This window comes from Marmota flaviventris, chromosome 16 (assembly GCF_047511675.1).
Source record: "Marmota flaviventris isolate mMarFla1 chromosome 16, mMarFla1.hap1, whole genome shotgun sequence".
In the NCBI taxonomy this organism is placed as follows: Eukaryota; Metazoa; Chordata; class Mammalia; order Rodentia; family Sciuridae; genus Marmota; species Marmota flaviventris.
The window spans coordinates 61,080,425-61,093,443 of NC_092513.1; the positions used below are offsets into that span (position 1 = coordinate 61,080,425).

At 33.7% G+C, this 13,019-nt stretch overlaps 1 protein-coding gene across 9 annotated transcripts in view; it reads right to left on the reverse strand.

Annotated features, from left to right (window-relative positions):
• Positions 1–2,380: 2,380 nt before the first annotated feature.
• The window catches only part of Ankrd12 (ankyrin repeat domain 12), a 118,161-nt gene continuing 107,522 nt past the window's right edge, over positions 2,381–13,019 (reverse strand). For all 9 annotated transcript variants that reach the window (XM_071602464.1, XM_071602463.1, XM_071602460.1 and 6 more), the window contains 4 exons: positions 9,864–9,962; positions 5,387–5,530; positions 4,442–4,537; positions 2,381–3,645 (listed from right to left, as the gene is read on the reverse strand). In XM_071602464.1, the coding sequence (XP_071458565.1) occupies positions 3,460–3,645; positions 4,442–4,537; positions 5,387–5,530; positions 9,864–9,962 (525 nt within the window). In that variant the 3' untranslated portion in view covers positions 2,381–3,459. The remainder of the gene's footprint in view (positions 3,646–4,441; positions 4,538–5,386; positions 5,531–9,863; positions 9,963–13,019) is intronic.

Below are 13,019 nucleotides of genomic sequence, written 5' to 3' on the forward strand. Positions count from 1 at the left end.
CCATGATAATGGCTAAGTTGATAACTGATATATTTTTTCAGAGCTGATCTAATCCAGGATCTTGCCTCATCCTAGGCAAGTGATTTACAACTGAGCTACATCCCCAGACCAACTATACCAAATATTGATGAGGATTAAGAACAAGTGGACCTCTCATAGGTTGTTGTTAGGGGCAAAAGTGGATATAATACTTTTGAGAAATGTCATATTTTAAGAACAAATCAAAAGAGATACTACATATACAAAGGAAAAAATTTTTTAAATGTCCATAACAAAAGTTTGCGGTGCTCATGTTTATTCACAATAGTCCCAAACTGTAAACAACCCATTTTTTAGGTGAAAAAAAAACTGAGAATAAAACATACTGCTTTCTGGAAAAGAAAAATACTAAGTTGTTTTGCATTCAATTTCTAGAATAACTATATAATCCTAAGTCTTATTAAAATGAGCTTCCTTGGGTCTTTGCTTCAGATTTCTGCAGTTACAAGATTTGCACCATGTCTTCTACTAAAAATTCATTTGTGAGACTTCTGACTATTGAATACATTTCAACTTGAAAGGCTAGTTCTTCAGAGGGTTGTTTTCCCAAGATAACATTTTCTCCCCTCAGTGCTGGGGATTGAACCCAGGGCCCTGTGCATGCAGCGTAATCACTGCCCTCCATCCCCTCCCAGGTTGAATACTTAGGCAATCTTGCCAGCTGCCCAAGTAAACATTGTTATTTGGCTTATAGTTAAATGGGAGTAAAATTTTATGTAAAAACATTTAGCACACATTCCACTTTTTCTATAAAAATATAACTCTTTATTAAATAACATGCACAAATATCAACTAGTCATTTATTAAACAGATATGATTTAGAACAAGATTTAAAGAAATACAAATCCTTAGGTACAATTTAGTATCTTGTTCATGATATTTGAATAGTTTAAAAAGAATCACTGATTAAACTAGCCATCATTTATTTTTCTTTCAGAATCCAGAACCTTTTTAGGTATATACCCCATTCCAAGTTTTTTTTTCCTGGTAATTCAGAGCTTCAGAATATCTTTAATATCAAGAGCCCTTAACTATTTACTTGATTATAAATTTCCAATAAGAAGGCAGCAATGTTTCTTTTATGCTATCCTGATGAGCTTTTAGTCACCTTACAGAGAAAATCTGTAGAAGTAGAATCATGGCAGAGGCTCCAGCTTTTTGAGGTACCATTGAAAGGGGGAGTACTGTGGTTAAGACTAAAAAGCTGGGATGACTGACATTTGCCAGATTCCTGCTTGTTTGCTTTTTTTTCTTCTACAGCTTGTTCTGTTTGGCCAGTGATATTTCCCCCTACCTTTTCTCTAGCTGGACCATCAGAACAAAATGCTCTATACATTTATCCCTTTTATTTTTCATCACTTCAATGCTTAATAATCTGAGTTTATATTTTATGACTTTCCACATGATCCCATCAAATTTTCTTTTGAGGTGAAAGTATAAATAAAGGTTGCAGTAAGTTTTTCCTATTAAAAAGTATTGCTTTTATAAATTAGCTTTTAATGTTCCCAGCCTTAATAAACTTAACTTCAACAAAACCAGTGCTTTAAAATCTACCCTGCCTCTCTGGCCTGATTTATCCAATAAAAAAGGCCAACATCGCTCACCTAAAATTCTAAACAAAACAAACTATATCCAACTTTTATAATAAAGTCCTTGCACTGTGTATTTTTTTTTTACACGTGCTGCTTTATTGCGCATGCTAAGTACAGTAAGAATGAAAATAGAAACTGATGTAAAAATTCAAAAATCCCTAAGCTTAATATGTACCTTTGCACTCAAAAACATTTTGACATTCTCTCCCAATAGCTGGCATTTTCAACTTGAAAGTTGAATTTAAACCACCTTCATTCCTCATATTTTCTTTTTACTTTTTAAAAACATCCAGCGTTATTTTATAAATCAAGAAAGTACTATGGAAAGTTTCATAAATTCCATCTCATATACTTATGATGAATTTTACACTAAGATAATTTTCCTTTCAAAAATGTTCTCCAAGTTCAGCAGCAGGTTTTAGATCTGAAATAGTCCTGAATATTTAATCTATGTTATATGAGAAACTGGATTTTTCTAAGCATATTGCTAATTATTATAAAACAGCATACCAAATCTTAATTATAAAATTTTGCAAATTATGTCTTGCATCTTGATACACAAGGAAAAATACTTAACATATTAATCTTTCATAAACATTCCAGAGATCAATTGGAATATTTCTAAGAAGCTTTTGCTTATTTTGACTAGCAATATCTCTTTTTTAAGTACTCAGTTTTTATTTTAAAAGTGCAAAGGTTATTAAGCTTAAAACATTAAATTTAAGCAATGTAAAAAAGTTTTACAATGATTTAACATGACCAATAAAATTTATTAAACATATTTACATATATTCACAGATTCTTTCATAGTTGAGTATTAAAATAGACATTTACAATTTTCATTCAAAGGCATTTTTGTTGTTGTTCCAGCAGGAAATAGGCTCTACTGTGAGATGAAAAAAGAGCTGAGCTTCTTCATTTGACTAATTCTAAATAATGTGTCCAACACAGTAAGTCACAGGTTCTATCACAAGAGACGAGTATGAAACGCCTCACACTGTTCCAGGCATCAATATGGACAGAATTAAATTATAGGAAGCATGCAATACAATTAACTCACAATCTTTACAGTTATGATGATGAAAACAAGCTAACTCAAACACATGCATGCCTTATTTAAAGGTTTGCTACCTGAACACACTGCTAGTACACTCCTTACAAACTACAACTTTGGTCCAATAAAGCATTAGACAAAACAGTTTTACAGTTATTTCTTTGTACATGTTTTGACTACCAATCCCTTTGTATACACATTTTGACCATTAATTACAAGATGTACATCTGCACAATATGTATAAAATAAGTTATTAAAAAGGAAGACAATATTAAAACTTTCAAAAAGAAAACTATACAATTAATTTACAGATATAATAAACTGAAGAAATTTTGTGCCAAGTTTTTCTTCCACATTAGAAACTATTTGGTAGTAATGGAACTTTTTAGTTTACTGATAAATTTTTAATAAAACCTGAAAGAGATCTGAATACTAGTGGTTATCTTGTGACGAAAGAGTGCTAACAACTTCCAGCGCTGTTAGCAGATTCTCAACTTTTTAAATATCTACTACAGTCTGCTAACGTGCTTTAACCAATAGTAACCTTTCATCAATATAAATAATAGTTTTCTGTTAGAAACTGTGTTTGGACCTAGGATCCAAAATATTTCTCATTTTTATAAAATGACAGTGTTTACTACATAACCAACTTTAATCCAATTTTACGAACAACTGTAAAGGCATAGTATCAGTATTTTTGTCAAAAGGCAGTATTCCACAGTATAATGCTTGAGCATCATCAGTTTAGAACACACCACCAAGATGTTATAACTGCTATATAGGAGTCAATTCAAAGTCATCATTAACATCAACAAGGGGAACATAGAACTCCTGAATTTCGTAAATGCTGATAGATTTATAGGTGGCTGGATCAAGTTCCTGGAGTTTGAGCTGCCATTCTAATCTCTGGACAGCATTTAAAGCTGCAGCTTCATGTTGTTGCCTCATTAAAAGACAGGTCTATTTAAAAGAGAAGAGTTAATCAATTATTATGTTAAATGTGCCCTGTTCAAAAGCTAATTTCCCCAATGGTTTCTTTTTTAAAAAAAAATTTATTTTTTTTTTTTAGGTGTAGTTGGACATAATACCTTTATTTTATTTATTTTATGTGGTGCTGAGGATTGAACCCAGTGCATCGCTGGTGCTAGGTGACTGCTTACTGCACTCCACAACCCCAGCCCCACCCAGTTTCTTTAGGGACTTAGATATTTACACACATTAGGAATCCTAAAAAAAAAAATAAAACACTGAAATTAAAAGTCTACTTTTGTTTCACTCTATTGATATCAACACACCAACTATTTTTGGGTATGCACCTTCATATTCATGAATTTTGATTGAAAAATATTGTTTCAAATTATGAGATTTCAAATTACCAATGGAATCATTGAATCTACAGAGAACTGCCTGAAAATCTTAAATAATTTCCTTTACAGATCTACAAAATATATTCCATCTTTTAATGTTTTCCTTTTCTTCATATATTGGGACTATAACCAGACTGGTCTACTGGGGAAGCATGAAAACTCACATCAGAAGCTGCTTGTTCGATGGTAGTTTGGTCTTTTATACGTTAGTCCTTAAAATGGACTTGCGGCCTTCATTTCCCTTTAGCTTTCCAATTGTGGTCCACCAGGAAACTCATTAACCATCATTAACCATTATTTCTGTTCCAAATTATCTCTCCCCAATAGAGAAGCAGTTTCCAACTCAGAAGGAAGAAACATTTATTTAAATTACTTTGAAACATACTTACCTTTAATTTGTCAAATTTATCATCCACATCTTGTAACCAAGACATGAACTGTCTTGCATTAAAGCGATCTCTCACAGAAGTTTTACTGTCATCAGACTGAAAGAAAATGTTCAACATAAAAGAATACTGTAATAAGCCACTTTAAAAATCTGTATGTCATTAATATACCTTTTTAATGGAATACATTCATTTTCCAGTAATGATGAAAATATATTTTGAAAATATAAATATAAATTGAATATTGTTAAATTTTTTAATTTTTCTATAAAGTACAAACTAGTTATCAGAAGTCTCAGGATGTTGTTTTTAGTTTTTAACTAAATAAAATCCTACTGCTCTATGAGTCTCAGATGTTTCTTAAAAGACATGACATATACTGTACACCTGTGACATTGTTACTGAAATACAATTAATTTCAGATTTAATTTTAATGTTAGAAGTTTACCATACATAGGGAGAAAAATGTATTCAGGTGTGATAGTTGCCACTGAGACTGGCACTTCTTCCAAGACTATCTATATTTATACTTTTAAATTGTAATCATTATGTTTTTTTCTCTTCTAACGAATGAATTTCTTTCAGCTTTATGAGACATAAAAAGGTCTGACAACTGATATGGCTGATTCTGAATTCATGTAATTTATATGTGGCAGTAAAACTTATTGAAAATACAGCTCCAGTTTTTCACAATTAACTTATTCCACCAAAACCCAAGATCAAAATAGCCTACCCTTGGTCCATAGCTCTGTCACACCTAGAGGTTCTGCCTGCCTATACCGTGTTTCATGTCCAACAACTTCCTAGCTACATGAGGTCAGAACTAAATGTATAAACGTCCACTTTAATGACTGTTTAATTCCACTTTCTTCTACAGAAATAATAGATTTTAAAAGTAACAAACTTGTAATTTTTGAGAGCACACTAAATTTATCAAGAGTACTTTACCTGAGAGTCCAATGGTACATTATACACTTCTGCATCCAGTAAGACAGTACAAGCACTAAATGGCAGTGTCTGATTTGCCAATGTTCTTGCAGCTCTGTAATGAACACGGAGAACTTCCTGTTCATTGGATACAATAAGCTTTTCCTAGGTGAACAAATTAAAAAAAAAAAAAAAACCTTGAACAAAATGTTTTTGAAATAAGATAAAATCACTTAAGATATGCTAAATAACTATAATCTCAGTTTCCTTCACAGTAGGCTTGAGAAATTAAAAAATTCCTAAAAGTATACAATTTAATTCCAGAACATTTTATCATTCCAGAAAGAAATCCCAATGCATTAGCAGGTACTCACTCTTTCCCCATCTTCTGGCATCCAGCAATCTATCTTTCATTTCTATGGATCTACCTGTTCTGAACATTTAATATAAATGAAGTCATACAATATGTGGCCTTCTGTGACTGCCTTATTTCACTTAGCATAATTTTTTAGAGGTTCATTCACATTATAGTATGTAGCAATACTTCATTTCTTTCTATGAAAACAATATTCCACTCTATGGATATACCATTTTATTTCTCCATTTCACCAGTTTATCATTGTGGGTTGAGAGCGCAAAATATGCCACTCAAAGCATGCCATTAAACATGGGAATTATTCTGAGCTGAAGTCACTTGAAAAATAGCAGGTGCAGTAGCACTCTGACTTCCCCCTTTCTTCCTGAAAGGAGGACATAAAACTCCATGGGAAAGATGTCCTCTCTATACCAGGAAGAAAAAACAAAAAAAAAACAAAACAGTTTTATTATCAGAGATGGAGAATCAAGGCCAAGTGAACTCTACAATAACATTTTATTAAAATAATTTATATCTTCCTTTAGTTTTTTTCCACAATTGCCTTTGTCCAAGTTAATATAAAAGCATTTAAGTTTTATTATTTCAAGTCTTCATTTCCTTATGAGGGCTCCGATGTTATATAAAACTTACATGAAAGGTTTTCTCTTGTTAATCTGCCTTATGTCAATCTAATTCTCAGGCCCAGACAGAGGTCCTAAGAGGGCAGAAGCAATGTTTTGCCTCCTCTACAGGCTGTTATCCTTTGGGGCTATCCTTAAAAAATGCTATTATGAATATTCAAGTTCAAAATTTTGTTTGGACATGTTTTCTTTTCTCTGGGGCAAATAACTTGGTATGAAACTGCTGGGTCACAAGTTTGTTTAACTTCTTGAGCAGCTGCCAAACTCTTTTCTACAGCAGCCTGAATCAATCATTTTACACTCCTACCAGTAATGCAAGAAGGTTCCAATTTCTTTATATCCTTCTCAATGTTTGTGATCTTTCAAATTATTGTTCTTCGAACAGATGTGATGTGGTATCCCTTTGTGGTAACAGCTTCTCTTTTATAATAAATATTTTCATATAAAATACTGTTTGCTGATGCCAACTGATTTAAACCTCTGACCATCACAGTAAAATCTTGCTTGAAGGAAATGAGGTCCAAAATGTAATAGAGTCCTAAAGCTAACAAAATGAAATAAGCAATTTTCTGCATATAGGAGACTAAGAATTCCAGGGGTCCAGTTGAAGATCTCACCCATCTTGTTCCAGTCTATAGACATGTGCCACCAAATGGTAACTAATTTGGTGCTTAAATATGAATGGGAAAAACTCTGGAATCTGTGGCTGGTAAAAACATCAAGGATAGAAGTAGTGACTCCAGCTACTACGCAAGTATGGTATTCTTTCATTTTGTTGGCCTTGTTTGGGAGGCTGGGCTGGGAGAATACAAAGGATATATCTTATCTTCTCACTACATGTTCTCCACTCTGTCCTCAAATGACAAGGACTTTAGTTTTCCTTCATTTGAGAATGCAGGTGAAAAGACTAAAGAATGATGGTCCAAATTAACTTGTTATGTGACAAATGATATTGAAAAGGGGTTAAGTCTAAAGTTTATGATTAAGTTTAAAGTGCAACTTGAAATGATAAACACCCCAAAATTTGATCTGATAGTAAGAGAAAACCAGCTTAAAGAACTTTCCTAAGAAATTGTTTAGAGTCCTATAGAAATAAGAGCACTAATTAAAATCTTTCAAAAGCAAATACTGTGTGAAAAACATATTTTTTCTTCTCTTCATTTTTAAGTTTTTATTGATTTTGGTGCTAGGGTCAAAGCGCATTTTGTAAAGTTAAACCCTTCCTCTCTTCAAATAATTAAGAGAGATATGCTGCTTAATTGCTAGTCCAAATATGCCATTTTGGATCAGTGTTTCTAATTTTGTGTCTCTGAATCCCTAGAGCAGTGCTAAAGTACTGCTTCCTCTTATTTTCGGTGGTGCATGGGGCATTTCTGAACAAATGAGCCTGGGGCTAGCTGGGGTAGCAAGCCTTGTTCATTCACTTAGCATGGCATTCAAATGGTATCATTTTCTGCAGGGAAAATAACCCTATGATAAGAGTTCTTAACTTGGGGTCCTCACACTCAAGAAGCCTTTTTTAAATTAAAAGAAAAAAATGTTAGTTGTCAATGGACCTTTATTTTTTTTATTTATATGCAGTGCTGAGAATTGAACCCAGTGCCTCACACATGCTAGGCTAGTCTCTACCACTGAGCTACAACCCCAGCTCCCAAAAGCCTATTTTTAAGTGTGTGGAGTGGAGGAAGTGATCTGTAAAACTGGATTGGACTGTGCTATTCTGAGAAGCATGATGAAACCTTGGACCATTATGTTCTGCCCCATCTAGGAGGTGAATCATTCCTTTGTCCAGAATATTCACACTAAATGCTCCCCTCTTATTAGTAATTAATAGCTCATACAGCTTAGTAGTTACCAGCAGTTATCAGGTTGATTGGTACTAGTGTTTTGGTTCAAAAGTACCCTTATTTAACTTAGTAATGCCCCCAAGGTCCAAAGAGAAGTGATGCTGGCAATCTAGATGTGCCAGAGATGCCAGAAAGTGTTTCCTTCAAGTGCAAAGTTAAAAGATTAGGACTTAATAAGGAAAACAACAACAACCTGCATAGTAAGATTGCTGAGATCTAAGGTAGTAACAAATTCTGCACAGTCTGTGTATAGTACAGGATTTTCAGACATTGTGAGACAAACACATAACTTTCATACAGTCCACTGTTATAATTAGTCAATCTCTACTAGACCTAATTTTTAAATTAAACTGTATCATGGATGACTGTATAGGAAAAAAAAAAACTGTGTATGTACGTATGTACATATGTGCATATGCACACACACATACACACATGCACATATATATACACACACACACGATGGTTTGGTACTTTTTGCAGTCTCAGACCAAGGGTCTTGGAATATATCCTTCATGGATAAGGGGGGAACTACTGTATTTGTCTGCTGCTGTAAGACATGACAGCAGTTCTTCTGGTAAAAACATTTCTGCAACACAGTTAGCCCAGTATCAAGTTATTCTGTAGCTAGTAGTTATTCATCCACCAAATGATAAAGTTGATCTCATGGTGGTCAGATATTTAAGATACTTTGTAGTAAGCTGCGATTTAATTGTTTGTTGGTCAATATGTAGGAGATGGCAATCCTGTTATTTGTTAAAATTCTGCAAAGTGCACAATTCAAATGAAAATCCTGAACTGTAACAAGGCATAGCTTTCTATAACCTGAAGAGGAGTATAGATAAATGCTATCGAGGCTTCAAATAGGCCTAATGGCTGAAATAGCTACTGACACACTGAATGACCTAATTGCTTATTGCTGTTAGGAAATTATGCCCAGTGCTTCTTTATTTGTTGCTTCTCTCTGTGATTCTACTAATTCCACATTATTCACTTAAAAACATTGTTCTAATGGATTCCAGATTGTTTCAGAAGTCCATTGTACAAAACACATAAAAAATTTCTGTCATGGGGAACCAATTATGTATGAATCAAAGGAGACTGTATATTTCTATGAAGGAGAACAATTTACATATTCAGATTCACTTGACCCTCCCACAAAATTAAGAAGGTGTTATATTTTTGTAAATCCAACTGAAATGACTTTCATGATTTTTACAAATCTGTTTTTTTTCCTATCATTTTATGCCAAGACTAAACACTGAAAACCAGATACTAGGGCAGAACTATAAGGCCAAATAAACATAGCCTCTATAGCTTAGCCCTAAAGTGGACAGTATCAAGTCAAGGATTCAAAAACTTGGAAATATGAATATCCTTCTACGAATCTATTGCTATCATTCTACAAACTCAACAATGATAATAAGTGTTTACTAGAGACTTCTATGTATCAAAAATATACTTAACATGGAACAACTATACTAAAAGAGGTATAAAATTTTTCTCTTTAATTGGATTAGTACAAGCTAACAAAGTCAGTTTAACTATTTCCCAAAATGACTCTAAATAAGGAAAATCCACTAATGGAAAATAAATTATAGGCCATTTTGTCACTAAAATAAATTATTGCATAAATGTATTTAAATGTACCTTACCCTTTCAATACTGTGTTGCAAACGTAGTTTCATCCTTACAACTTCTTGTTGCCGAAAAAGCTCTTTAAGTGGATCTGACAGAGAAGGTGGTGGTGTAATCTAATTAAAAAATTGGAATCAGTTATTTACAACAATGGGCTCTTTTTTTTCTTTTAAAATTAAACTTCTGGCATATAACTTAAAATCCTGATGTTCTGTGAATTAAATAAAGGTACCAATTACACAACTGGTTGTTACTTCTCAGTCAATTCAAACTGTTTGAAATATAGCAGAATGTGCAATATGCATAGGTGTTTTGATTCTGAGGCCACAGAATATTTCAAAGAGTAAATCAGAGGGATTAAGGAAGTTATTTACTGTGGAGGACAGACATAAGCTTCTTTGTGGACATGATAAAAATCAAACACTAAAACATTTGAGCATTAAATTTAGTGAACTATCTCATATAAAAGTAGATGAAATGGTCTAATAAATTTGTAGTTTTCAAATTTCATTACTATGTGTGATATCATAAATTTGTCCATCTGTACTCTAAAATTAAAATTTACTGGTTACATTTCCATTTTGATATTAGAGTGTGCTTTTTCTGATAGATGTTGGTGGTTAAGGAAGTTGACTCAACATATGGATGCACTCTACTGATAATATAAAAAGATATCTAAATATGGATGTGATCTCTAAGTTTTCTCCTCTACCCCTTGGAGTATCTGTATTTTCCTTGCATATACTTGCTGTCAGTGTATTAGGGGAAAGTAAAATATCTCAGGATATTTGACTGCTTAACTGTCAATTCCATATGAAAGTGGAAGAATTCCCAATGTGGTACAAGAATCATAACAGTATGCATCAAAGCTCTTAGTGAAGAATTGGACATGGATCCACTAAGGCTCTATAATTAACAGATAAGAATTATGGGAAACCAAAATGTATTAGATAAAATCACAATAATTGAATCATTCCAATCAGAATGGAAAATGCTATATGGCAAATAACTTACTGGGCTAATCATTTTTCAGATCTCTAATTGCAGTAATATATTCAATTTCTGTCCTGTGAACTGCTTTAAACAAGAGCTATGAGTCTGGTGCTCTTTAGTTTTGCAAAATCTAGCTATCACAACTATCACAGAGGAAGAACATCCCGTCATCTAAGTTGGGGTACCAGAGACAGCTTCCTTGAATGGATTTAATGTCTAAGCTGTAGAACAGAAGAAATGAGTTCCCGTGGGGGTGGGGGGAGAAAGAAGGGAGAGACATAGTCACCAGAAAAGAGGGGAGCATGATCCAAGGTATGAAACAAAGAAACAGAACAGGATCTACAGGAAACTACCAGAAGTTTTAAATTTCTTTCAGATTATCTTTTTTCTTCCTGTACAGGAAACTAAACCCATGAGCACTTTACCACTGAGCTACATTCCCACCCTTTTTAAAAATTTGAGACAGGGTCTAACTAAATTGCTGAGGTTGGACTCAAACTTGCCATCCTCCTGCCTCTGCCTTCTGAGCCACCTGCCTGCCTGGCTTGAAACATCAAATTTGAGGAAAGGAATGGTGAGCTATGTGGGTGAAGAGATCAGCAAAGCAATGAAGTTTGTAAATCAACCTTTCCACAGAACATATGTCCATACAGATAATGTCCAGGAAATGATCTCAGAACAAGTATGTTTGGGAAACACAGTATACATGTATTTACGTAGGAGTTGCACAACTACACATTAAAGGTTCTAAGAAGTCCTGCAACAAAGCAATCTATTTATTTTTAGATAAATAGCATTTCCCAAAGTTCTGGACCATGAAAACTCCCACACAACACACATATAAAGTATTTAATTAACATGCTGGAGAAATATGCATAACATAATAAGTTTGGATATAACACGGAATCACTGAAAGATCTTATGGTTGACTGCTGTCTCTAAGGAACATAATACTAGGGGGACAAGATCAATGTTATGTTGGTGTGAGATGCAAGATGGAGCTGTGAGGCAGGGTCCAAAAATATTAGTGATTAAGAGGGATAAAAGGAAGGAACTAGCTTAAGCTTCTAGTTCTCAAATTAAAACCTACACATTTTGAGAACAAGAGGGTGGTAATAGTGACAGAGACCACAGAGTGGAGAGTGGAGAGGAGAAAGAGGTTTTTTATTGTAAATCCAGTTCAGTGCTGATGTGTTGAGTTTGTGAAGTTTAAGGGACATATGCAGAAGCCAAGGAGTGAGAAGTCTGGGCAGAATACGTAAATTTGGCAAACAACATATATCACATGCAGAAAGAGATAAAAATCAAAGAAATATATGACTTTCCGAGGAAACTTTTCCTGTGCAATTTTCCTCAACTTCAGTAAATTATGCTTGGAGATCTTTTTGTTTGGCAGAGTGGGGAATGAGCTCTTAACTTAGGAATGCCTTACTACTGAGCTACATTCCCAGCCTTTTATATTTTTTGAGATAGCAAGGGCCTCACTAAGTTGCTGAGTCTGCCTCAAACTGGAGATTCTCTTGCCTCAGTCACACTGTAATTACAGGTACATACCACCACAGCAGGCTCTTGGAATTTTTTTTTTAATATTTCAGTCCCAGAAGCCCTGAAAATACTCTCTTGACAGATTCTAAGGGGACATACTTTCCTATTATCACTCAATCTTGGAAAACCTCTGAAGGGTTTCTGTAAAGTATGTTTTTACTAGAAACCCCAGTAGATACCAAATTGGACATTTTTTCTCCCTGCTCATTTGATTTGGGAAACTTGTGCAGTTTTATTTTTTGTCCCTTGATTTCTTCTGGAAAAATGGCAACATTCTGGTTAAAATGTGAGGGTAAGAATTTAATGGAAGAATAAATATATAAACTGACTTTGGGATGTTATAAAATGTGATGACTTTGGGATAAATGTGAGTCAATTATTTTGTTAAGACAAAAAGTCATTGACTGGGAGAAAACTAATGGATAATACCATATTGGAAAGTACAAAAAACAATGTAGTATCAAAGTAATTGTTATTATTTCTGGTGTTCATTAGTGTTCAAATTAAACTACAAAACAAGTTTCAGTTCATAAATTCAAAAGCACAACTTTCTATAAGCAAAATATTGGATTCCATACATCATCTCTAGTATATATTAGCATAAATTCATTTGGTGTGGGATACAGTAATGGTAG